This window comes from Panthera tigris, chromosome B4 (assembly GCF_018350195.1).
Source record: "Panthera tigris isolate Pti1 chromosome B4, P.tigris_Pti1_mat1.1, whole genome shotgun sequence".
NCBI classification, from domain to species: Eukaryota; Metazoa; Chordata; class Mammalia; order Carnivora; family Felidae; genus Panthera; species Panthera tigris.
The window spans coordinates 10,334,741-10,362,288 of record NC_056666.1 but is presented as its reverse complement, the minus strand read 5'-3'; the positions used below and the strand labels follow the sequence as shown (position 1 = coordinate 10,362,288).

The 27,548-nt window shown below is 43.6% G+C and overlaps 1 protein-coding gene across 16 annotated transcripts in view; it reads right to left on the bottom strand.

Annotated features, from left to right (window-relative positions):
• Positions 1–1,755: 1,755 nt before the first annotated feature.
• CELF2 (CUGBP Elav-like family member 2) overlaps positions 1,756–27,548 on the bottom strand; it is a 311,282-nt gene continuing 285,489 nt past the window's right edge. For 11 of the 16 annotated variants that reach the window (XM_042991006.1, XM_042991009.1, XM_042991017.1 and 8 more), the window contains 4 exons: positions 24,272–24,391; positions 17,084–17,281; positions 12,703–12,846; positions 9,206–9,567 (listed from right to left, as the gene is read on the bottom strand). In XM_042991006.1, coding sequence (XP_042846940.1) covers positions 9,440–9,567; positions 12,703–12,846; positions 17,084–17,281; positions 24,272–24,391 — 590 coding nt within the window. In that variant the 3' untranslated portion in view covers positions 9,206–9,439. Of the gene's footprint in view, positions 7,997–9,205; positions 9,568–12,702; positions 12,847–17,083; positions 17,282–24,259; positions 24,392–27,548 lie in introns of those variants that run through there. The other 5 variants (XM_042991005.1, XM_042991007.1, XM_042991008.1 and 2 more) reach the window with 5 other exon arrangements.

The following is a 27,548-nucleotide window of genomic DNA, read 5'->3' as shown; positions in this document are numbered from 1 at the left end:
CAGAGAGATTCCGTGGATAATTAGTGGTAGAGCTGGCATCCCAACTGAGGCAGCGTGGCTCACCAGAGAATGCTCCTAAGAGTGTTGCGTACCTTTAACGCCAGCTTCACGTAAGAAAGTTCATTCTGTCTCAGAATTGGGGATGCTTATTTGGGGCTTTAACTGTAAGTGACGAGTCTTTTACATTTATATATTTCATATGTATAGATTTATGTATTCATTTTTCGTTTTCAAAAACATCCCGCAGATGTAGGCAGGTGTAAGTTGATACCTGCTTTGCTGCCCCGTAGAGAAAGGTAAGAAGTGTAGCTTTCCCCTGAAGCACCTCCCGCCTGACAGACCCGCGAGCCTCATTCTGAGCCAGGTCTCCTACGTCTCCTACTGACGTAGGCCCGGGGTGGCGAGTCAGTAGCGGGGGGACCACTGAATTGGGGCTGAGAGGGAGAGGGCACGCGCTGGTTTTCCTTCTTTCCTGACGGAGCCTCAGAGCTCTCCTACCCATTATCGCCTTGGATAGGTTCTCTTTAAAAAAAAAAAAAGATGCTTCCTAGATATGTGACTGATGCTCAGGGCAAGACTATGAAAAAGTACTTCCTAGGGTACCTCCGTGTGTAAGCACCTGTTCAACACTTGAACCCAGGTCATTTAGAACTATGGTTCTCAAAATGTTAAAAAAAAGATTTTTTTTAAACAGAACTTCTTTCCCCTAACCCAAACTCCATGGCTCCAGCAAGCACAGTCTGTCTAGACCCTTTGATTTTACTACCCTTGGCGATTTCTCTGATCCTTCGCTTTCACTAGAAGTTTTTGTTTTTGTTTTTGTGACAAATTGATGAGTAGGATGTGGGAGGAGGCAGAGACTGGAAGAAGAATTTTGGATTGTCTGTGGATTTGCATTAGCCATGCTGTCTCTGTCCCTCATTATCAGGGATTACAAAGATTTGTTTTATAAGGGATTAGGATGCCTGTGCCATTTTTCAAGTAGAAGTTTAGGAGTTCTTCTTAGAATCAAACATTAATCAAGAAAAACAAATGTAACATAAAACCCCAAAGCAAAAAAATCCAAGAGAACGCTCCATTCTGTTCAGACTTGTGGCCCGTAGGAAAAATTTCAAAAGTATTTCTTCAAGGGGCCAAGCAGCAGGACTCCCATTTAAGCTTTGCAGCTGTTATAGGATGTCTCTCTCACATATCGCTTTGAAATGTTACCCTTCTCATCCTGAATGATCAAACGCCCTCTCTTGCTCGCTCTCATTTTGCAGTCCTGAATAGAACTGCCGTTGCTCTCCAGCAGGGTATAGTTTCTAGAGTCACAGCATTTTGGGAAAGCATTGACGCAAACCAGCATTATTCTCGGATCTTTCTTTTCTGTCCCCTTTCTTCTGGGCCTGAAGAGATCACATTCAGAAAGGCACTTGGGTTTTGTAGTGTAGGGCCAGTTCTAGATGCTTTCCGGGGGTCTCTGGCATGAAGGGATTGCTCTCTTCTGCCACCCATCGTGCCCTGGGTAGAGATTTGCCACGGTCACCAGTAAGGGGATGGTTTTCCAGATGGACATCTGCTAAGATGTGCTCGGAAGAACTTCCCCCCACTCCATTTTGTTTCCAAAGAAAATTTATTGAATAGTAAGTCATAAAGCCAGTGATATAATTTTAATGAAAAATATCCTGTATCACTCAAGACTTAAAAGAACAAAGATACCCCTTAGAAACACTGCCTTGAAAAATAATCACATTAACTTTACACACAACAGAGTCCTTTCTTAAGCTTTATTTAAGAAATCGAGTACTATATAGTTCAATATATATAAGACACATCCAGTATTGTGTTCCTGATAGCAAGTGCATAGATTTTGTTAAGATATCATTTCACTCGATATAAACGTTTTATGGTCACATGAAGATAGTATTCCCAGTGATTCTGCCCAAGCATGAGAGGAGAAAACAGAACACAGCAAAAATAGTGAGCTACAACAGAGATGAAAAACAAAACAGCGAATTAGCAGAACAGTCGATTCCTGATAAGTGAATAAGCTGATTGTTTGGTCACAATGTTTTATTCACTTATCAGGAACGATTCACAGTACATTTATGTTCACTGTGTTTCCTAGCCTGCCAGCTAAGAGTCCCAGCCCACGGATTGTTCTAAGTGCTGTGGGCCGGGCAGACGTGTGTGGCTGCCGTCAGCGTGGTAAATGTTGGCAGTTCTGTAGTTTCCCAAGGTGGCCGTGTGTGGCAAACGGATACACCTCGCTAACTGACACTGCAGTGGTGGTTTACAGAATCAAAATGAGAAGTATGAATTCAAGCAGGGACCAGCTGTACAATCATGAGCACTTAAGGGAACTAGCAGTTTTGTCCCCTTCTTTGGAGAATTCCTGTTTGTGTTGTTTTTCTAAAACAACAACAGAAGAAACTGGCTTTGTCTTCCCCTTCTTTTACTTAGCATGAGTATTTTGCCTTGTGCCAAATGGTGGATATATATATATATATATATATAGTTGTATTACTTACAGATTTTAAAAAGAAACACTTGCATCTCGGAAAGAATTAATCACCCTCCTTACCCCCTTCTCCCTCCCTCCCCCATCCACAAAAGAAAACAAAACACACCCTTAGCCATCTTTCCCCACTGAGGTAAGCGGTGGGTTCTCAGGCAGTCTCATGAAGTGTGAGATTTAAAGCGGAAGTATTGGCTGGAAGTCAGCTCCTGTCCGTGCAGGTCTGGAGCTGGCGAAGTCACTTCACCGAGGTGTTCGGCCTATGGGGGGGAAAGAGCCTCCTTTCCTCCGCCTCACCGGGCCCCTCTGTCGTTGAGCCGACTAGAAAAGGCAACCTAGGGGGCAGAGGGGCCGCCGAAACCAGAGGGCGAAGGGCTTGAGCACCTGCAGGGAAAACCTCACTGGCAGCCAGAGGAACGCTGCCCGGTGCCGGGTGGCCTGAGTCAGACAGAGTTTGTGCGTCTGAAAGGTTGGAAGGAGAGCTAAGACAGAGGGAGCAAACATCAGTGGAATCTTTTAAGAGCACTTGGAGAGCGGTCAGATTCCTGAGCTTAAGAGATGGGCAGAAAAGGGAGAGGGGCTTGGAGCTTCAGTTTCGGAGGGCATACGAGGAAGTTTTTTTTCTTTCGTTCTCTTTTGGTAACGGGTTGGGGGGATAGCGGGGGACAAGGTTTTAAAAAACAGATGTTCGTTCAGGAGGGAGTGTGTGGATGCATATGGCATTCCTGGCTTTCATTTGGAGATGGATGATAGATTATGAAGTTGTGAGCATGAGAACCTTTACCTCCTTCCCCTCCCATCTCCGAGGACAGCTTCTAGATTGAGCACTCGGAGGGATTTCCTTTGTTTTCTGTTCTTTTTAATAATGAAAGCTGCCCCTGGATTCAGTTAGCTCTTAAAAATAAATTACCTTTCTATAAGTAGGTAGTGATTAATAGCAACGCATGAACTTAAGTTGAACCCTTTTCCCATCTTCTGTTCACCAGGTCGGTCGGTTGGTTCTTCCCTTACAGCTCACCTCTTTAAAACACGTGATTAGTTTCTAAGCAGGTTTTGCACCCACTGCCTTTAGCCTTGTGGGGAGGTGGGAGGAGCCCCGGCTCTGCTGCTCGGACATTTCTTAAGGTGACGCGGCAGAGCGGCTGTGAGGGAGTGTGAGGAGCCGCGTACACGCACCCGCGAGGGGGACAGGGCGAGAGGACAGAGGGTGAAATGTGACACTGTGCTCACAAGACCGGAAAAGGTCTTGGCAGATCCGACACCGGAGGCAGTTATTTAGGTGAACGATAGCAGTAAGTAGTAGCGGTCTTGGAAGCAGTGGTTAAGATGGGCTATTGTTGTACATAAATCGGAGGTGGCTGGTGTGTGGTTTTCTCTTTCCCCAAATCAGATATTCACTTAGGTGGAATCGACTGTATCTTTTTACACAACATAGAGAAAAAAAACAGATACGTGAAACAGTGAGGTGTGTAGATGCATCACCAACACAGAATGACCACCAACAATACAACACGCAGAGAGAGAAACAAGTATTAGGAAAATGGTTTAATATTGGAGACAGAAGCAAAAAACTGCATCACACAATAACATACGTTACAAAAATAAGTTTGACTGTTTCAACTACACGGTTATGTTCACAATGAGGACAGAAGAATCAGAAAAAACTTTGATCTAAACAGCAAAAAAGCAAACCCCTAAAGTTGTAACTAATACATTTATCCACTTAAAGTGACTGAGTACTTCTAAATCTAATTACCTTATTGTGTAACTGCACAATACAGAATAAAAAGTGAAACTTACCGCTGTATTTTAAGACAAAATTCTAATGCTAGATATAAGCAAAGGGAAAAAAGAAATCAAGCCAAAGTTTTTAATTCTCAAAAGAAAAGCAACTTTCTTTCTATCAACCAGAAATCAAACTTGAAATCAGTCATTGTCAGGGGGCCCACTAGAGTAAGCCACAAAAATTTCCATTGTTTTTTTAATCTCCAGTATAAAAAGTTCCACTGGTACAAAATGCGTAAGTACAATCAGTTGTAGAAATAGGAAAGCCTGCGTATTTTTTTTTTTTTTTTTTGGCTCAAATTCCATCAAACAACAAAATCCAAATGCATCAATAAAACAAACAATACTCAAATGGTCTTACAGTTTCCACTAGGTTGCATTAACTTTGGCTTTTCTCAGACAATATTTAAAAACTATTTTGTAATTCTAAACAAAATGATATTATTAATCTACAAACAACAATTCTCACAGCACAAAAAAACACAAATACATTTTTTGTATGACATTATTCAAAAAGGTAATGAAACTACAGGTTTTTTTAAAATTTTATTTCTTGTTAATTAGCACTTAAGATAATAAAAACAAACAGTAAAATGAGTCCAGAGTAGCACAAGCCAAAGAACTGTAACCCCTATGGTGAAAGAAAGATGAACTTGTTACGCCTTTGAGGACGGCCATTTTCTCACAATTCTCGAATTTAGTTTAAAAACGACTATTCTCTACACTTGATTTAAAAAAAAAAACAAAACAGTTTCCTGTGTGTTTTTTCTTCTGGCACAGGCCCTTTGCACCCTTGCAGCTTTTTTCCTTTTTATATTAAAAGATAAAGTGAGTAAAAGGACAGTTTGTCTCTGAGGGTTAGCTTTAAGAACAATGCAAACATGCAAAAAACCCCAAAAAACAAAAAACCAAAACAAGAGAAACCCCCAAACTTTGCCCTTCAGTGTTTGGCTGCCTGCAAAAGAAGAGACACCCAATGCGAAGTGCCCGTCTTGAGCCTGCGGTCACCGTCACCGGCACTCAGGCTCCTCTTGGGGAGATGCAGGCGGGTGAAAGGAGAGGACAGTCTGAAACTCAGATGGTGTTCTCTTGTGTTCTGTGCATCCACAAGCCACCCTGTGCTGTATGTGAGAGACACGTGCAGTAACTTCTGGTATTAAGCTGATTGCTGCAGGAAGTACAAAATAGCCCTCAAAGGATGAAGGAAGGCCCCAGCAGTAGTAAACACGTGTGAGGATAATACAGATCGTTTCGTTGTAAGTGCATGTGCTGGAAGAAGGAAACTTGTTTTGAGTTTGTGGTTTTGTTTTTGTTTTTTGCATCATTAGAGGCTAGTCCTTTCCATCCCAGGGCTATCCCATCCACACGAAACCAAACAGAGTGGTGAGTGGGAAAAAGGAGGAAGGAAAGGGAGCCAGCAGTTTCTGAACTCCTTTAGAGACTAAGAAGCTTCCAGGGCCTCTTTCAAGAAGGCGGGAGTTTGTGTTGGGGCTTGAGGGATGACCTAGGGGTTTGTCAAGACAGCCAGAGAGAGCTGTTCAACGTGAAGTCGAAGTCCAAGTACTGTGGCACTTGACAAAGTGGCAGGAGGACCTGGTGCTAGGTATTTGGTCAGTAACTGTGATAAAGAACAGAGTTTTACTTCCGTGGTCAGTCCCTTGTACATGATTTCAGTTAATAAAGTGAACCCAAAGGGAAAGGGTTATCAGCTTCTAACCCCAGACACCTTGCTTAATCAGAGGTATCTGCTGGGATCAGAGAATGCTCAGCACAACGGCTGATGAGAAACATCATTAACTTTTTAAGCATGTAAGAAACAAAAATTCCTCAAAATACTACCTCAACACAAAGTCGCTTAATTGGAAGTAGAATGAAAATATTCTGCACTAGAACAGACCCCTAAACCTGATCTCAAAAGCATACATGAGTTAAGGTTAATGTAAGTGCTGAATCTACCTATCATCCATCCCCCTTTAGAAGGTTTAGCCAATAAACTTTTTAATGAAAACCAGAGAAGGAATTTCAGGAGCATACTGATTTTTTTTTTAAATGATGAGAAATAATCAAAACGACAACAAAAAAAATGGTGTAGGGTAAAAAAAAATCAGAGAGGGTTAAAGTATATTCTTTTTCCTCCAGATTTGCCTTGCAGAGTTTTTTTCTTTTGGGTCTCAACCAATGGATAAAAAAAGTAGGAAACACAAAAATAAAAACAAAAAAAGATGTATCGGGGGGGATCCAAATTAGAAACACCCCGGAACAAAGAAAAATGATGACAGTATAAAAAGTTACCCACATTCCAGATAGCTCTGGGTAGAAAGGGTTAAAAGTTCAAAACTTTCTCACCTTAGAGGTTTCCATATATTATGAAGAAAATACATTGTGAGGTTGCCGTCACAGCATTGATGTGCAGAGCGGTTAAAAAAGTGAGACATGGGCACTTATACAATGTCTTACAAAAAACATCATAGAGAAATAACAAACAATAACAATTTCAGGCAACAAGACCACAGGATAGCAAGTTAACAAACTTTTTAACCTCTTTTTTTTTGTTTTTTGTTTTTTAAATATTAGGGATTTATACAAAACACATAATAAAATACCCATGTTATCAAATTACTTCTCACAAGAAACACACTGAAGCTCTAGGAAGGAAGTACCTTTGGAATTTGGCACTATATATTTTCACTTTTTTTCTTTAAAAGAAAAAAAAATCACATTTTGCTGAACACAAACACATCTAAATAGTCCACAATAAAAAAAAAAATGACATCAATGCTTTACAAGCCAACACAAAACTTATTCTGGAATAGGTTTTTTTTTTTTTCCCTCACATGAAATTTTTTTTTTAAGCAAACATTTTTTTTTTTGAAATTCTTTAAACCAATTCTAAACTTGTCTTATCAACAGAGAACATTAAGACCGTAAGACTCATGATGAAGCCACAACTTAATTCACAGAAGCACCAACGTAACACAGTTTACAGTAACCTTTCTCCTGTACATTGAAACAGTATAAAATATAGGTAATTTCATGTGCATTAAACCATGGATTGTCTAACTGTGAGTCAGTTCAGCAAAAGGTGACACAAATAGGTAGCATTTGCCCCAAAACAGGGTAAATATTTTTCTTATACTAATCTACAAAAAGTGGTTCTATATATATATCTTAATGAGAAAGTGAGCCACCTAAAATGGCCTTATCAAAAAACTTTACACTGCCTGAAAAATGTAAAAACTATTACAGACCTCTAGAGACTTAAAATCAGACAGTTTTTTTCTCAAACTGTTTTTGGAAGTAGTCTGTTAGAAACCAACATTCTGTGTCCCTGGACACATATTGCTATTGTTACCAGTGACCGGGAAGAATGCCAATCCCTGTATAATACTTTCAAGTCTGTTTTATGAAAAGAAAAAAAATAAGAAAGAAACGTTTTTGCCACAGGTTTTTTCTATAATTAATTTGTCTAATAATAAATTTCAGTCTTGCATGAATGCAGCAATGTTTTTCACATTGACTTCCCAGAATTCAATAGCTAGATGAGGTCACATGCAAATTTCAAAGGTCAAACTAGATCAAAGGTCAGTAGGAGAACCAAATGTGATGTGAGGTCAGAAAGACATCAGAAACAATGACGGGACGATGAAACTTTTTTTTGAGACGCCACAGGGACATGCTAGGCAAACGGTGAACTAACGGGCATGAAGATGTCTAGGGAGAAAACAAGGGAGAGTAAAAAGTTACACAGAATCTACGCAGCAGCAACAAAATCACTCTTAAGGGTGCAGGAGAAAAACTAATGCAAATCTTAGGTCATTAGGGAGTCTACGAGCCATTCGCGTAATTTGCATTTCTTACAATCTTTATCCACAGCACAATGGAACCCCAAGAGAATCCATCCGGAGGAGGAGAGGGGATGGATTCTGGGTGTTTTGGGATGGGGGCTGGCAAGGGACAAGGGGAGAGGATCCAGTTTCAACGGATGTAACATATGGGGAGAGTCAGACGACTGAGCTGTAAACTAGATAATGGAAGTTACGAACAAAATAATCAGACAGATACGAACAACGAGAGGATAAAGCATGAACTGTAGGCCTAGGGTTCAACGGTGAAAAAAAGCCCATTCCTAGAACGATTCCTCTAGAGACTACTTCAAAAGGATCTAGCTAGCACAGAGAACTGCTCTTTAGGTACCCAATAAGTTAACAATAGGCAATAAATAACTTCCATTATTTCTGAGGCAGTAAAAATTTTGTACAAAAATAGAAATGCTTTTTTTACAAATAAAATTTACAGGCCTGTGGCTTTCTTTTTTATTTATGTATTTATGTATTATTTATTTATTATTAAATTTATCTTTCAAGAAACATCAAGTATTTTCACTCATTTTTATTTTATTTTTAAACCCTGTAGCTTTAAGAAACAGATCTCTAAATCTTTTTTTTTTACATTAATCCTTTCTAAAAACTAAAAATAAAACAACGAAATAGACAACCAGTGTAATAATCTGACCAATAAATGTCACGTTTCTTTGAACCCTAAAATAAAATCCTACTTGTTAAAACAGAACCAAATGTAGTGGAAAGACGTTTGTGTTGTTTTAAGTGCTTCTCCTGGCTTCTCTCTTGCGCTAGGCCACCACCTTAACCTCTAAACGGTTGGCGCCCTCCTCGAGGGTGGGCGCGGACAAGGAGGGGTGAATTCTCCAGGCAGTGCTCTGGGGCACCAGGGGTCTCAGAGTTAGAATTGCACATTAGCCTTTGTTTGCCTTTTAAATTCTCAAGATGTCATTTATTTATGTGTGTTTTTCTTTAAAAAAAAAAAAAAAAAAAAAAAAAGCAAAACCGAAGAAACAAAAAACGAAAACAAAACAAAGGTAAAAGGAGATTCAAATTGCAAAACAAAGGAGAAAACAGTGGCACAACTGGAAGAGGAGTTTACTCAATAGAAACAAGGTAGCCCGAGTTTTAATTATGGCGAACGGGGACGGGGGAGTGGGAAGGGGACATGGAGGCCTTATTGTAAAAATAACCGTCTCTCTTGGTAAAAGTTGGCAATGTGGTCCTCCTCTGCCTTTCCTGTTGAGAACAGGCTGGCTTGTGGGACTTACCCTAAGAAAGCTAAAATAAGAGCAGGGAGCCTCTGGGGTTAGGATCAGTAAGGTTTGCTGTCGTTTTTGGAGCGCTTCAGCTGGACCTTCAAGCGTTTCATGCCAATCTGAAAGCCATTCATAGCCTGGATAGCAGCTTGTGCAGACACCGGATTGTCGTAGCTAACAAAACCTGGAAAACACAAGGGGAAGGAGGGTGGGAATCAACATGGAGAGGGAGCAGGGCGTCACGGGGTGGCTGGAGAGTTAGCGGAAAGTGGTAGGTGATGTGCACGTCCTGTGGGCTCCGTGCAGCTCCACTCAGCTCACCGTGTGCCTGCCGTGTACGGACACGCGGTGTTTATGGGCAGCACTGGAAATCTCCACTGAGAAGCAGGGAGAAAAGCTGATGCATCACGGCAACAGAACCCGTCTGTGAAAAGCTACGTCTCCAACTCCCGGCCTCTTTTGTTTACCGAACCCTTTTGAGAGAGCCCCGGGTTCCCTGAAGTGGTGCTCATGGGAGCATAGGGATACATACTCCAGGGTTCAAAGGGCCCCCCAGAGGCTCACAGGTCCCAACCCGGTGAGGTTTAAAGGCAGGGCTGGTGACGGTGCCCTGCAAAGATCCTGACTTTCATTCCAATTCTCCATCTGTATCCACAGAGCCCATACCCGTTCCTCTGTGGGATGGGGTCAGTTAGTGAATTAACTCTGGAGTAATTTATACTTGGTTTCTAACATTGTGGAGTTATTTCTGGGAGGAACCTAGGGACCCAAGGGAAATGCTGGGCCTTTTTTCCATAGCTCAACTTCCATTTTCAAAGCTCCGCTGAGTTCAACAGACTGGAAATCTCTGCCTTGCAACCTCTAAGAATATTAAGAGTGAACAGCTCAGGGCCTAAGAACCACCCTAACAGACTTCCTAGCATCTTTCTCTGTACCAACACTCACCACCAAAATGGCAGGGAGGGCAGGCTTCTGACAAAGAACCAGTGATGCTCTGCAAAGACCCAGAAACAATTCTGATCATATGGTTTGTTCAGACACTGGGGGTGGGGGTGGCAGGGTACACGCAAAACTTTCTTTAGTTAATGCTGGTGTAAAGCTGTCGAGCTTGTACTGTCCCTACTTGGGGTTGAAAGGAAGCCATTATACGGAGTGCATCTTCGCTCTGTTAAGAACGTTCTGTATTAGGCTTCTTCAACGATCTATTAAAAGTCTAAAGCTAAAGAGAAAATTCCTTTACAAACTAGAGGAGGAAGACAAGGACATAAAATATACCTTCCGCAGAGTCCTCAGCTGATAAAAATGAGCATATGGTGTAATGCAGCAAAGCTTTTCCTAGGCAGGCTGTATTGCAAAATGGGGGTATAGATTTTTGACTAAATCCAATTCCTGGTATGGGTGATCTTGAATCCAAGATTTTTGCTATGATTTTCTCCTTTCCTTCCAGGTCTTTATCCAGAAGCAGCAAGATAGTTAAAGAATGGAAATCGATCAAGGGTGAAATGGGCAACGAAACCTGGCCACGAGGTTAGTTAGCATGGAAGAATGGGGTACCAGCTTATGACAACTCTGGCCTCCCCTCTCCCCGCCACCATTAGGCTGGCTCACTGAGAAACGTAGGTATGGGATGCTGTAGCTTGTGACAAAAATTGAAAACAGTGCGTAGCATTGCATGCAATTGTCTGCTGATATTCATAGGCATAGGTTGATTACACACTGGTTGAATAGTTTGTGGGCTGATATAATCTCTTTTCAAGGCTGTACATATTTTCTTAAATTCAGACCCTGAAGCACAATCCCTTTCCAATCTCCAGATAAGCCCAGGACATTGTTTAGCAATGAGGAGTATAAAAATCTGGTTCAAAACCTTGTGCAGGGAAGCGCCTAACGGTAAGCTACCCAAGTGCACGCTCATCCCCTATGTAACCACTTACTTTCCACTTCACTCGCTCACGAACCATCACATGGGGGTTTATGTAGCAGATGCCATAGTGTATTGAGTTCAGGCTGACAGCCTTTCCAGGTGGGTAAAAACAGTGACTTTCAGTGGTTGCCATACTAATTCCCCTAAACACAGAGGCTTCAGACCTTGCTGGTTGATAGCACAGAAATTAGAAAGGTGTTATATGATAATGGGGTTTTAGAAGCCGAAACATTGTCTTTAGATGAGCTGCCCATTACCAGTGAGACGGATCTTAAGTTTGAGTACCACCCCTCCCACCTCACTGTTTTTGTTGATACCATTCACTTTCATTTGCATTTCCACTGGTCTGTATCTATTTCGCTTTGTTTTGTAGGGCTACTGTGATTCAGGCAAATGTTCTATTAAACTGGGCCACGACTTGTCAAGTGAATAATATATACTCTTAACATTCTGGCCTCTAAACCACTTTGGGGGCCCAGAAGGGTTCAAAAAGTAAAACACGAAATAGATTTAATGAATGCTGTGCTTTTGCTATGAAACATCAGAGCAAGTAGAGAGCGGGCCTTACTCTCTCAGGGAGGAAACACTGCCCCAGGAGGCAGGGTCTGGGCTCCTTGAGGAAGGAGGTCAAGCCACCGAGGACCTGAGTTTTCCAGCGTTCTCGGAATTCCTGTAACTCCTGTGCTCTGCCTCCACTCATTCAGTCCCTGCAGATCCTGTCATTGCAAATTCTGGCTCCTGAATCTCAGCACAAGCAGCATTTCACGTGACTGTGAAATACCTCCACGGCCTGCCCCGGGGCTCAAGGCGCTGTGGTGTGGTGGGCAGTGTAGCCCCAGGCCTGCCGTGACAGGATGTGCATTCTCGTGAGGGTTCGTGTGAGTGTACGTGGTGCTGAACAGGAGCCTCCCAGTACGACATGCTACCCAAAGCCACAGTGTCTGAATCCTACTGGACCCAGAAGGGCCTGGAAACCGTGGCAAAGGGTCTGTAGTGCCCTTCTGTATCAGGGTAGCCTAAACTACACTACAGTCTGTTAAGTGTATTTCCATCTGCTAAAGCTGGCTTCAGACCTTGGGGCTTAAAGAAATTGCTGCTGCTCTATAGTGAAAGATGATTAGATGTATGGAGCAAGACGCTCTAATAGCACAGGATACAGCAATACCTAATGTATAGGCATTTAATTTCCCAGATCCTTTTTATATAGCCCCTACCTCTGCTTTTGATTACACGACTTTGCCCAATCTGCTTACATGGATCCAGAAAACCGGGAAACGGCACCACCCAGGGAAGGCCCTATCTGGACGCCTAAATGTTTGCCATTTACATTTTCCTTCCCATGACTCCTCACTTGGGAATGAACTGTGATATTCTGGCTTGGTTTCTTTTGCATACCAAAGCACTTGCTCAGATTGGTCTGTTTGTCAATGAAGACTTTAGCAGAGATAACATTTCCAAAAGGCATGAACATCTGCAGAATGTCCTGGTCTCCAAACTCCTGTGGAAGGTGGTAAATAAAGAGGTTTGCACCCTCTGGACCTAAAGAGGAAAAAGAAATCAGAGTAAGGTATTCTTCGCTTCTTAGTTCCCCAGGCCTCTTCTTAGGACTGCTTTAACAACAGGCTAAGCATGTGCCTTCCTCTCATACTAAAGGGAACGAAACAGATATATACAGGTCAAGTGCTGGTATGTCTTTCAAGATGGGAATCACCTTTCAGATGTTCCAATTTCCAGAGACAATGGTCTGTGGCTCATATTTGCTTAGGGCACATAGTTTTAGTCTCTTCTTCGTGGGGATGAGGGCGGCTGCCATAGGGTAGAGCTGGGGAGGAGAATGCAGGTGTGGGGTTTTCCCGGGTGGCTGTGTTTTTGTTGTATGTATATACTGTTTCTCGGGAGTTGAGAGTATCCTGTGTTTTCTAAGCAAATTGCAGCAATTTAGAGTAATGGATATAGCAGTAATGTTGCTTGGATTTCTCAATCATTTACCTAATTATCCATCCAGTTTTGATTTGCCAAATCTCTTAACACACAGTCTAATAATCATTTTTATTAGAAATGACTGGCAATGAGTCAAAGCAGGGAAAAATAGGTAGCTAGAGTTTCACAGGCGTGATAGGAATTATACCACTGGGGATTAGCCTTGGAAATGAACGCGCAAGGTGCCGACTCTAGTCAGAGACTGAATTCATCCAAGCTCCTCACGCTCCACTGTCACTTTCCAGAGAAACAAGAAGCAAGGGCAGAGAAGGGAAGGTCTTCCTAGCTACGCTGGTTAGAAAGGTAGGCTCTCCTAAGTGTCTTCCCGTGCACTCTCCCCTCTCTCTATAGCCACCTGCACAAGAACCATCTGAAGGTTAAAAGGAGCAAAAAAGGAAAAGGAGGGAATCTGAATGACCCGGTGGGAGGTACCCATCTTCTAATATATAACCAGCAAGAACACTTTGTAGGCTGAAGGCTGCCTGCGGTGGTTACAGATCTTCCCCCAGCTGGTTCTCAGAGGCCCCGGGGCTAGATGCCTCTAGGATGTTCCAAGTTCTGGGCCTGGTGTCCCCTGGAACCAGCACTGCCTGTGGGGCAGGGACAATATATGGGTCTACGAAAAGTAAAACTGGGGTAAAAGAACTTTGTGAAAATAAGAGAAACATCTTCATAAAGAAGAGTCAAACCAAGTTTCTTCCCACAAAACAGGAGTGTTCTAATGCATAGGACTTGTCACAAGGAAGTCTTCTTGAGGCAAATGTCTAAAGCCACACAGGTGAAGCCTTTCTTATTTAAGTGCCAACGTGACCACTTTAATTTTCGGTGTCACAAGTTGCACGGACAAAGCCATGTTCCAGTGCAAGGAGGCAGTCTGTATTTAAAGGGACATGCTTGCAGGACTTAGGGCCCCACATGTTTCCTGGTTTAAAAAAATTCTTAAGCAATCCAAACTTAATATGGATAGATGTAAAACCAAAACAGTAGAAATGGGTGCTCTGAGTGGTACTATGCCAGGCACATCTTTTGCAATACGTATATTGGGCAAATCTGGTGCCATCCAGATTTCATATTCCTTCTAGATAAAAGATCCAAGTGTACAAATGAGGATTTAGGGGACCCACTTTGATCTGTGAAGTCATCTCAACTCCTGAAGCCTGGGGAGAAATGCAGTTTAATGTGCTCTGACAGATTTACTGGCCATGCCTGGATAATCCTGGCATTCTAGAATGCTGGACATTCTGATTGTATCTGAGCCAGAGACGGGGACCAAGAAAATACAAAATGGTAATCTAAGGAGGTTTTGTCTTCTTATTCACTATTTTCTCAGGTAAAACTGCCACCAGCATCTCCTAGTGTATGACCCACCCCCCCCCCGCCGTTTTTTCTTTACCCAGCAACAGTTTGATTTTGCAAACTGCCAAAATTGTGAACACTAGAACAATTTGAGGGTTCCCCCTTTGTATCCACCTCTACGTTTAGTAAAAACCTGACAAGTCACACATTCCTTGGAGTTTCCTAGTACACATTATTTTTTACTTCCTAGAGTTGCTTACATGGTTGGCCCCAGCTGGGTGGTGCTCACATTTTGTATTTCTCATGGGGCGCCTGGTCTAGCATGGAGTGCTGGGGTATCTGTGTCAGCCAGCCTACGCCCACCAGCTTTTGCTCAGGCATCCAGAGGCTCTACCTCTGTGTGTGTATAAGCGAGAGACTTGCCTCCTGTAAATCAGGGAGGATGGGAAAGTATAAAGAAGGTCCTTTAGAAGGGACAGGAAAGGTGGTCAGTGTTCCTCATCAGCTTTCAGAAGATTTAGCTGGGCGAAATATCAAACCTACTTTAAAAAACAAAGCCAGCCTGGCTCACTTTCCTCTGGAAAAATATACACTAGGATACATGACTAAACACATCAACTTGATTTTCAACTCTCTTGACTAAAGAACAAAACTATGGAGTAGAAAGGCTAAAAATCTATTCAGTAGTGGAATTCACCTTTTTTCTTCTTCTTCCCCTTTCCAGTATAATGTGCCTTGAAAACAACAATTTAGGTAAAACTAATATTAAGATGGTTTAAATTTCTTGAGCACACATCACTGGGTGAGAAGAAGGTGATCAGAGGAGAGGCAGGAGGAAGTGGGAAATGATTTAAAAACACTCAACAAGCCAAAAAACCCCACCAACCACAAAAATCAAGCACTGAACCTTGCTACTGGTAGGCCCGATACCTAAATGTCAATAATCCAGTGGGTGGCCATTCTTCATGTTAATCCCTGAGAGTGAGCTACTGCGCAGGCTATCCTGAAAACTCAAGACATGGACACCGGGGGCAGTGGAGGAAGTGTTTTGGGGCCTAGACTTCACCCTTGCACTGTGACATGCTGAGGCCACTGTGACTCAAGTTTTTCAGCAACAAGGGTTATGTGGCTTGCTAGAAGGCCCCGATGGGACAATGGAGAAGTGACCGGCATTCTCTAAAAATCACGTAGGGACCTGGCTTTTATGTTCTTTTCTGAGAACATTCTTATCTCATATACCCCTCCTATCACCCTTATTTGTCACTATTTGGGTAGTTAGACCCTGGACGAAGGGACCTCAGTGCAGGCTTTTCTTGGGGAAACAAGGCATATATGACGTGCAGTCTCCCCACACCTCGGGAGACACAGTGGACTGAACAGCTGTGCAGCTTTTTAAAAACCTACATTAACAGTCACAGCTGAGAGTAAAGAAACTTTCATCTATCTTTCACTTTTAACGATCTCTTAAGATTAGAAAAAAATCTTTTTTTTACACATGAGTCTCTTTAAAGCTGTGTGTGTCCCTTTTAAGGTTCACTTTATAAAGTAAAACTATTCTATTTCTTGTAGAATACCAGATTTCAAGTCGAAGTTTGCACACAAGAATAGTTGGGAACTGTAGGGTGAGGATAAAGAAGGGGAAGAAATTAAAATGTCTTTAGTACTTCCCTACTGTAGCTTCTTCCCCCATACTGTAACAGGTCAGAAAGAGAATAAACATAATGTTGCAGATTTTGCTTTAAAGAAACCAAAAGGGAAAAAGACAAGCTGTCCCTCTCTGGACTGGCTCATGAACTATTTTACAATTAGCTTTAATTCATTCTTAGTATTAACTTCCTGATACTCAATTTGCCTTATTGGCAGAGGAGCAAGACAATCAGTCACTTAGTTATTTGCTCCGAGGACCCCTGATTAAACACGGACCCAGTTGATCCTAATGGTGGATCTGATCATTGCCCTGGAAAGCCTCGCCTACCGAGAGGCAGGCTACGCGGTCCCAGGGCTACTGGACGCTGAGAAACCCGGGACGTGCCTGAGAGTGCTTCGCCCACAGGAGACTCTCCGTTCACCCCCTGCACTCACGCGGAGTTGAGGTGTAAGGGGAGAAATCGTAGATGGTCCGCGCCGACTCGGGAAAGGGGGTTCCTGCAGCGTTTTGAGAACAGCAATTCCTAAGTGATTGTGTGTAAGGGTGCGGTGGGGGAGAAATCCATATTGGGAGGTAAATTAAAAGAACGAAAAATTCAAAGATAAACGGACAAGGCTGAACAGGAGGGGAGAGAAGATTCAAACCAATGGTTTAGGCCTGTTAAGTTTCTTAAAAGGAAAAAAAAAAAAAAAAACCCAAAGACCCGAAAAAAAAGAAAACCACCACAAACCCCAGGAAGAACAGAAGTATGCTAACTGCCCTCTCGTGACGCCGGCCCCATCTAAGCTTCTCCGAAGGCCACCGCCACGGTGGGTGCTGCCCGCCGCGCCCGGGCCCGGGCCGGGCACCTACCTTCCTTCTGGCTGCCCGCGGCGCTCTGCTGCTGCAGCAGGCTCTGGCTGTACAGAGTGGGCAGCGCCGCGGCCGCGTACTGCTGGATCCCTGAGTAGGCCTGCGTGAGGGCGTCCATGGTGCCCGCCGTGCCATTCGTCAAGCCCGTGGCGCCAAGTCCTCCGTTCAGAGCCGCCATACCTGAGAGCATTTGAGCAACTTTACAAAAAACCCAACAATAGAGAAGAGAAACAGCACTTTTCATTAGTGCTTTCCAAAGGAAGTTAGAGAATCATTTGACACACGTACAACAGCAAGTGCATGCAGCCGGCACACCAGTGAAACCGACACGGAAGGAAAAACGCAACGATGCAGGAATACATCAGCATGAGGGTAAACAGACCACGCCCCCCAAAGCCCCCTGAGCGATGACACCCTCACTCCCTAAGGCCAGCGATCAAAACTCACAGAGGCACTACCGACAGACAACACGTCTCCATTCCATGCGCTGTGCTACTGGCAAGTCCCGCTATATTTTTGAAATGAAAGCCTCCTTGGAGCTTAGAAGCGTGGAAAAAAACATTAGTGACAGAGGCTTGTAACATCTGTACCCTTCAGTCCACCTCCTGGGCCCTCTGAAGGGCCAGGGGAAGGCTCACGGGTTGGAGGAGAAAGGGGTAAAACTGGTGTCCCTAGGCCATCTGACGAGACGGGTCCTGGAGGCCAGCTCTGTCCTCGGTGAGCCAGCATGCGGGCAGTGCCCTTCCGGCTCTACGAAACAGCGGAGGGATGGTGTCAAGGAGGAGGACCTCAGGGAGAATACGCAAGCTGATCAAGAATTAAGGCGAGGAAAAAATGTGGACCCTTACTCTAATGGCAGAGAACCAAAGCTGCTTACGTGGTACCAGGGGCTCAAAAAAGAACGGGGCCATCTTTAGCAGCGAGCAGACGCGTGCACGCGTGCAAGGGTTTATCAGTGCCCACGTAACCGGAGTTTCTACCCACGAAGGAGCTCCAGGTCCTGTTTTTCAGTTAACTGAAGGGATACTCGTGTCTGTAAGCTGGATCTTGGCCAGTAACGGATGGGAACTGGATGCTGTCCAGCACCTTTTTCTTGGATCCTGGCTGCTCTTTTGCTCTGTTATGGTTGCTGACTGTGCCACATTTTCCCTGAATACGGAGTCAAAACAAGCAATACTTTTATAGAGTGTTAACTTTCATATGAACTCAGGAAATGGAAGAGGTGACATCATAATTGCTTTTAGTTCCCTTTGCGACTGAGACATTAAAAAGAAAAGGTTTCTGGGAAGAAATTATTGAAAACATTAATGAAACACTTGAACGGATTAGGGCTATTGATTAGGGCTGTTAAAACACCTGAGATGACTAACTGAAAAAAAGTGGTAAGAAGTCTAATGAGGATAGAGGACTAAGGATGCTTAGAAATTATACAGAGGAATCCAACACTAGAATCATGTCACCATCCATCAGTGCTCCTGCCTGCCAGCCACAGGGGACAGAGCAGGTGGGGAATGTTCTTACTCTCGACACGACTCTGTTATTCTGATAACTTCATCTCTTAGGTTAGAAGGACTACATACAAGATAGGAGTCAGACCATGGCCTCACAGCAGAGGAAACGTGTAACGCCTCAGGCCTGGTATTCTCTGGGGGGTGGGGGGCTTGAGGAGACACAGTGGGCCCTGGGAGCAATTACCAAGCACAGTGTCCTCAGTACAGACACGGCACTGGGCTGGGGTGCTGAGGAGAGTCTGAAGCACAGGAGAATGGAATAATAAGCCTGCAGAGAGGAAGTCCTCGCAGGCAGATCTAGCAAATTCAAATTAGGCAAAAAAAGGTCTTGGCCAGCAGAGGTCCTGGGGACTGTGCTTGAGGTTTCTTATTGTGAAGGAGTCTGTTCTCTTAATTTTTTTCAGTCATGTAAATAAATACTGTTAAAGAGCTTAGAACTAGTGCGGCCTCCTAATTAATCCCTCAAGACACCAGCTAATCCCATTTACCTCACCCAGGCTTCTGTCTTCCACCCCTGCTATTCTTACGGCTGCCGAAGGGCTGGGGGGGGGGGGATTTCTCTTTTCTCCTCTGGTCTAATTTTATCCTCACCTTCCAACATTGGTGTGAATGCAAAGAAACATCGGTGTTTCTTTTCTAGAGAGGTGGGAGGGTGTAAAATAACTCCGGAAGAGCTGGGCACAGTGAAGTGCCCTGTGTTTCATTTCTGTCAGGCTGTTAACAGGCGCTAGGGATACAAGTGGTCGCGCCACGTGGCCCGGCCCTCCAGAAAGCCGGATTCCCGTGTAGGGGGAAATTCTAGTAAGAGTGAGTGGTGACCCTGCGCTCTACCTACACCCTGGGGCAAGGGTGCATCACAGCCCGCAGGGCCGCGTGGAGCACAGCCGAAGACCAGCTTGGCTGCCATCCACGTCTCCGAGTCCCCTTGCCGTCACTGGGAACAGAGCGCTGCCACTTGCTGGTACCCGGTCAGCTAAGGGCCTTAAGAGTTTGCCGGCCCTGCCGCGTAAGAGCCTCCGGAGTGCCTTCCTTCGTAGTTTCCGAGGCCCAGCTTCTCCAAGAGGTGCTCCTTCGCTGCAGTGGTCTTTGGTGCCCCTGACTCCCTCCTTCTGTGGCACGGGATTTTTTTTTCCTTCTTTCTTTTTAGTCATCCAGGTTAGAAGAATTTTCTTCTCTTTCCTCCTTTTCGCCAATTGTTCCCCCCCTCCTTGAAACACAGAAGCAGAATGAACTTCAGTGCTCCTGAAAGACCGGATGGGTTTCAGGACCAGAACTGTTGTGAGGCTTCCGGCACATTGCCGCTGTTCTGCCTACACTTCACAGTGGTTGCCTGTGTTTTTGGACTAGATCTCAGGGCAGATCTGCTTTCTGAAGGGTTGGCTTGCTTCAACTGATTCCATGCATGTGGGAGGTAGCCGTGGCCGGCTTGACCTGCCTGAGGTGGGGAGGGAAACGGTATTGGAGGCATCAAGCAAAGGGGGTGTTGATGTCAAAGAGGGGACTAGCAAGGGCTCTCCGGCTTGGGGCTTTCCTTCTTCATGGTAAAACCACCCTTTTGAGCAAAAAATAAGTGTCATAATTCTGACAGGTACAAGTGCAGTGAGAATATTTAAAACCAAAACTATCCTGGAGATTCTGGGGGTATGTGGTTGTCAAAGACAAGGTACAAGAAGTAATTGATTACCTTGTAGAATTTGAAAAAATCACCCAGGGAAGATTTATATTAAATAATTATTCTGTCAAAGATAACACCTGTCAATTCAGCTGCTGGTATCTGATTACATGTAAAAACTGTGGGCAGTAGAAACAGAAGTTTGAAGAAAGTTAAATTGAATAAATGCTTCCCCTTAAAAGAGTAGGGATTTTCTTTCAAAAAGCCAAAAGGATCGATCATTTCATCCCGTTTAATCTAAATTCCCACACATGCTGTTTGGATGAGGAACAAAATGACAGATGTGGCAACCTCAACAAGGGGAGGTCTCTGCGAATGGACAGCAAAGTCTGTGCATATCCTGCCTGTGAGATGCTTTAACTCTCCAAAGGTCCTCAACTGAGGGGGACCTGAGGAGCTGTGAGACACCTGAGTAAATCTCTGCAAATGACACAGAAGGACCCACCAGTATGAGCAGGAGCACTTTTGGTGGCCACTGAATGCCACCATGGCATTGATGGTACTGAAGGCAGAGGCAGAAGTGCCCCCCCCCCCCCCCCCCGCCCCCGCAAAAGGGCAAAAGTGAGGAATGTATTAATATATTCCTGTAGGTTTATAATCTATTTCCTGGGATGTTTTCCTTGCTGTAGACAAGATATACATCCTCCTAAGCTGCAAGCTGATGATAAGAAGTGTAAAATGTCTAGAACCATGGTAGAGGAGTATGAATATGCACTTAGCGGCATTTATATGTGTGTTTGTGTTATTATGGTCACAAGTGTGTATGAAGTTGTATGTGCCTATATATGTATGTACCTATGTACATTTCACATATTCCAAGAATACAGATTGAGAGAGTGATTTTATAATGCATACTTAAGAGTGACAAGCCAGAATAATATGCCCCAAACATCTTTTCTCTCCTTTACATAACATACAGTTGACTCTTGAACAAGTGGGGGTTCAATTGAAAGTCTCTGTGTGTTAATTTTTCTCCCCCAAAACTTAACTACTGATAACCTACTGTTGACCAGAAGCTCTTACCGCTAACATAAATAACACATATTTTGTACATTATATGTATTATACACCGTATTCTTAAAATTTAAGAAAACCATAAGGAAAATGACTACACATTGTAGGATCCTAGTTACTGTATTAATTGACAGAATTCTGCATATAAGTGGACTGCACATTTCAAACCTGTGTGTTCAAGGACCAAGTATTTCCACAAACACTATTCATCAGGTACTTGTGCCTGATTATATTCTAACGATCCTAATTTTAAGGGCTGTATACTAAGCCATTTGGAAGAACGAGGTTGATTGGAACAAGGAAAAATAAGTGTGTCACCTGACATACATTTAAATAGAGTCAGACACAGACTTTTGGGCGGTTGTGTCTACAAAAAATATCTTCTTCGTCTTAGCTTAGATCTTAATACACAAAACATGCCCGGAGAACCCTCAGATAATCCAGAAGTGAATCACCCACATTCCTTACTTATGATCTTGACAATTTCTGCTTTTAGCTTTAGGGTTCAACTATACTTTTTTAGCCCCTCCATTCATGAATGTATGGAGCAAGGAAAGGGACATCAAACTTGAACACTTTAATTTAGCTTCTTTTCTTCGACCCCAAACTTTATTTTAGGAGGAGTGAAGTGAAGTGAAAGGGGTAAAATTTATAGGAAGATGAGTTTGGGAATTAATTGGATTCCGTCTACCTACATTCTCCTGGCTCCCTGGTCCCTGGGAAAGAGGACTGTATTCAGACAGCCAGAGAATTCTTTCAGTACCAAGTAACTGTTCCTGGGATGGAGTAGGGTAGGAAACAGCAATGATATGGAAACTGTGGCCAACTATTTCAGAAGCTGCCTCTATTCTGGTACCCATTTCTTGAGTACCTTCTCTGAGAATTTTCCAGTAGGACAGGTAGCATCATCATGTCTTTTTAGGCAGAATGGTCTGAAAGAGGACACTATATATTTTGGGTTTTCCTTGGTATTTGAAAAGAAACAAATATCTGCTCCAAGCCAACGTTGGGATTGTTAAATAGCTCTGTGCTAGTAACACTTACCGGATCAGAAGGAATGTGGTTTTGTTTGTTCATGGTTTTTGGTTTAATTAAACACTTTTCCTGGTTCACACTGTTTGGTAGGGACTGTTCAAAATGAGACACATTTTTAACTCCCCATGAACTATACATACCTGTATTACTCCAATTGCAAACAATTTAAAAAACAAAACAATTTAATAAGCCTGTTGTCCTTGCCAGAAGCAACATCGGTATGACACAGACCCCACACAAGAACTAGTCATAGTCTTGGGCATTCAACACAGTCCCTCTATAGTCCCTCATGGTAACGATGGGAAAATACCAGCAAAGCACAACAGACGAGGATGGAGAGAGGTGGACACACGGACCCGAGGACAACACACAGCAGTCATGAGCACGTGCTGAGGAGGACAGCCATTCCCACTGGCCTGTTACTTTGCAGACCAAGGACAGGACAGGCAGGCGATCAAATCAAAGTCCTTGTTTTAGGGGAACTAGGTCCTGGGGCAAGAGAAGCAGCATGAAGGGATGTGTGTAAACACCCATGTCTGCAACCAAGGGGGAGGAAGTGGGTTGGAGCGTCTGCAGAACAAGGTCAGAAACAGGAGTAAACGTGATGAGGGCTCCTGGGCTGCTGGAGGTGGGCAGCTGGAGGCCGTTTTACTGGAATAAGACATTCTGTTGTCACGTGACTGCCACTTCATATGCTATTTGCTAATCAAGAGCTATCATATCTAGAAAGAACGATCCCCCCACCTTTTTATTTTTGGCCTACGGTCAGATAAAACTCATTCCCAATTTTTGTTTGTTTTTCCCAGAGCATCTGAACAAAAAAAGTGTTTATTAAAACTTGGAAATTTGATGAGGTCTAGATTTTTTGTTATTGTTTTGCTGAAAAAAAATGGTAGTATCTGATCACCCGTTGAAAACTGCTCACTTGTTGAGTCATGGGGTAAACTAACTTGCCAGGGACCCTTTCTTAAAGCTTGAAGCAGGCAGGTGCTGTGTTGCCTGCACCGCATGGAAGATAACGGCCCCCAAATCAGAAATCAGATTTGCTCTGGGCTCTCCTGGGCCTGGCTACTCTTGACTCAGGACTGAACTGAGGGAAAGGCAAACGAGATGTCCCTTCTGTGCGTGGAGGGTCAGTTCTCCCCAGTGTGGGAGCCAGTGCCGAGCACAAGCTTAAAACATGACTTTATCCCCCACAGCTCTAACGTGGCAGAAACGGGCAGGCTGTGTGGGACGGAACCTGGAGCTCTCCAGGGAGTCCCTGGGTTTTGGGCTGAAGTACTTCTGGAAGCGAGTCGCCTCACCCTGGCTCAACCTGCCATGGTGACATGAGCCTCTTGAGAGATGAACTGCTGTTGAGTGAGCCCTGTCTGTGAGCGCTTAAAGACTCCACACGGTACCACTGCCAGCCGGGGCCTTTTCCACTCAGCCTCATTTCCTCCTTTCCAAGGCCTCGTTCTTCTCTATATAGGTCATCAATCTTTAGAGCAAGAGGGTACCGATAAAATCGTCTAATCCAGAACTTCCAGTTTTCAAATGGGACTCTGAAGCCTGGGGTGGGCGGGCAGTGATTTGCTGAGGTTTCTGCAGGTGCCTGCCGGATTTGGAACTGGACCCACGTGTCCACTTTTCTATTAAAACACACTGCCTCTCAGAAGAAGAGAACCAAAGCACGCCCCTGTGAAAGCTGCAACTAGCTGTCAGCCACAGAAACCTATGAGTGAACGCACACACGTTCTGCGGATTAGAAAAAAGCCGGGGCGACGAGGGCTGGGTACCTGTGAGGCAAAATGAATGTAGATCGCATGTGCCTGGCGGGGTATGTGCTCCTCCATCCCAAGCTTTAGTTCTCCCTGTTACGTATCCTTTGCGGTTCAGGGCTGGCTGACCATTTTCTGGGGAGAATTTGGGGGAAGGCTGTCCACCAGAGCAGCAAATACTCACTGTTTATGGTACCTGCTAGTGCATTAATATTATTCAGTCCGACAGTGGCTCCCGCCAGCCCTTGCAGAGTCCCAAGAGAGGTCAGAGAATTCATGGCCGCACCAGCACTGGAGTTGGGGGTTGAAGCAGCCACTGAAAAACAAAACAAGACAGGAAAACGGGGAGAGAAAACACAAGATGAGTGAAGGCCAAGTGGCCTGGAAAGTCATCGTCCTCTCCACAGCAGCTGGAGCCGGGGGCTGAACTGCGAGCCACGCGTAACGCTTCCCATCGGAGAGACACAAGTGGGGCTGTGCTTGGGGGCAATTCTGGCGGTTAGGTTTGGTGATTCAAGTAAGCCATCACAGCTCTGTTCGGCCAGTAAATATGCTCACTGCTCGTTAGTGGGGGTGAATCGGCAAACAGGAGGCCGTCTTCTGGGCAGGCTGCCCCCCACACCCCCCACCAGCCACAGGAGGGCAGCCTCAGTCCTGCAGGCCGAGGCCTTCTCCTGTTCACCAGTGACTGGCACAGAAGGGGGTAGGGGGTGGGAGTGAATGGCAGTCCTTGGTTTTCTCACTGTTTCTGCTTCAGACTCGGCATTTTCTTTTCTCACTGAAATTCTGGGGAAAAAAAAAAAAATCCTACATCTTCCTGAATTTGACAGAAGACTTCAGGGCCCAGGCAGTGGTGGTAACAGGGTGAGGAGTGGTAGGAGACAAAACCATTTTGCTCCAAACTCTCTCTTACCCCCCAGCCTTTTAGGTAACAGCTTTACTGACAGATCACTCACATGCCATAAAATTTGGCCCTTGAAGCATGCAAGTCAGTGGTTTTTAGTATGTTCGCAGTTATCCAGCCGCACCACCATCTAACAGAATATTCTTACCCCGAAAAGAAAGCCATCCTTGTTAGCTATCATTCCCTGTTCCCCCCACCACTTCCTGTCTCTATGAATTTGCTTAGTCTGGATATTTCATGGAGGTGGAATCACATAATTTGTGATCTTTTGTGACTGCTTCCTTCCCTTAGCAAGACGTTCTCAAGATCCCTCTGTGTAGGACGGGTCAGGATTTCATAGCAGAGTAATACTCTGCTGCATGAAAACACTGCATTTTGTGTATCCATTCATCAGTTGTGGACATTTTGATAGTTTCAACTTTTGGGCTAGTATGAACAATGATGCTATGAACATCTGTAACAGAAGCTTTTGCATAGCCATAAACTTTGATTTTCATTTGAGTACACACACACACACACACACACACACACACACACACACACCCCACACCCAGGAGCAGGACAGCTGGGTAAGATGATAACTTCCTGCTTAACATTTGGAGGACCTGCTGGACTGTTCTCCAGAACAGCTGCACTCTCTGTCCCTTTTACACCATTACATAATGGCGTCTGTAAGTAGTATGTCACGTGTCTTACATTTGTATACACTTGTACAGCTTCACACTCCTCTGACTTTTTCCATGGACATCACTTTGCTTTATCCTGGTGATGGAGGTGAAAGCTGAACTAAACTCTGACCAGCGCTAAAAGCAGCACCTGGTCCTTTTCTAGCTGTGAGATCCAGGACGGGCAGGAACTTCATCCATCTCCTGGAATGTTCCTGCTCAGCGGGAGCTCATCCTTCCTCTGCCTTCAGAAACCACAAACAGCACTGCTTGAAAAGCACCTTGCTTGGGATCCCTTTGGGATGAGGCCAGATCAAATGCCTAAAAAATGAATTCCTCACCTTGTCACATTTCAGTCCATGTAGGCCATTAGCTTCTCACACCTCATAATGCATATCTCTTTTTAAAAGAAAATGATATATAATCCAGTGTCTTTAGTCCTTTTGTTATTATGAAACTTTTCAAATACACAAGAGAAAAACATGACAAACTCCCATAAACTCATAGCCACATTCTAGAATATTTGAGAAGCAATTTAATCTTTTTTTTTAATTTTTAAAAACATTTTATTTATTTTTGAGAGAGACAGAGTACAAGGTGGGGGAGGGGCCGAGAGAGAGGGAGACATAGAATCTGAAGCAGGCTCCAGGCTCTGAGAGTCAGCACAGAGCCTGATGCGGGGCCTGAACTCGTGAACCGTGAGATCATGACCTGAGCCAAAGTCGGATGCTTAACCGACTGAGCCACCCAGGCGCCCCTTCTCAATCTCTATTTTAAAGCCAATTTCAGACCTTCTGTTGTCTCTCCCCTATATACTTCAGTATGCAACTCTAAAAACTGTGGACATTTTTTTAAAAACTCAAAACCAGTATTACACCTCACAAAAATAACAGTAATTCCTTGGTTTTATTATGTAATAATACCTTGTTTAGGATTTTTTTGTCTGTGTACATGAGTATGATTGGCATTTATTTTCCTTCCTGTGTGTCTTTAGTTTTGCTAATAAGCTTTTGCTAACCTCATCAAATGACTCAGGCAGTGTCTTTATTTTTGCATTTTCTGGGATAAACTGTAAAAGATGGCAATTATTTCTAACTTCAGTGTTTCATAGAATATGCCAGTAGAAATGATGTGGACTTGATATTTCTTCATGGGATGATTACGTTTCCTTAATAACTAAGATTGTTCAACTTTTCTTGTTCTTCTCTAATCAGTTGTATTCAGTTATAGCTTTCTAGGAACTTATGTATTTAAGTTTTCAAGTTTATATTGGCAAAAATTATTCATAACATGCTCTTAAATAAATGTTTAAAATCAGGAACATTTACAATTAAGTCCTATTTCTTTGTCTGCTTGTGCTGTCCGTTACTGAGAGAAGCATGTGAAAATCTCCCACTGTGGTAATTTCAATTTCTCCGGGTAAATATGGACATTTTTTGGAATACATCTTGAAGCTATGTCACTACTTGTGTAGATGTTTGTAAATTATTGTATCTTGTGGTGCAATCAACTTTTTGTGGCAGCTCTTATTTCTAGTTTCTTCTTGAAGTCTGTTTTGTATGATAAAAAATAAAAGCATCAGATTTTTTTGGTTATTTGCATGATGTATCTTTTACCATCGTTTTGCTTTTTTGTCTATTTCTGCTCTATCTCTTATAATCAATATGTAAACAGGTTTTAAAAACTACAGCCTAATAATCTAACAGTCTTTCAGTAGAAATGTTTAAATTTTGTGTTGTATGTCCTGCCTATATTTTTTCCTCTTCTTTCTTGCCTTCCTTCTTAGGACTATTATTTACTTTTTTTTCCCCATTCCATTTCCCCCTCTACTACTTTGGAGGTAACGTATATTATTTCTATTCTTTTATATATTACCATAACAATTTTAACAAACATAACTTATG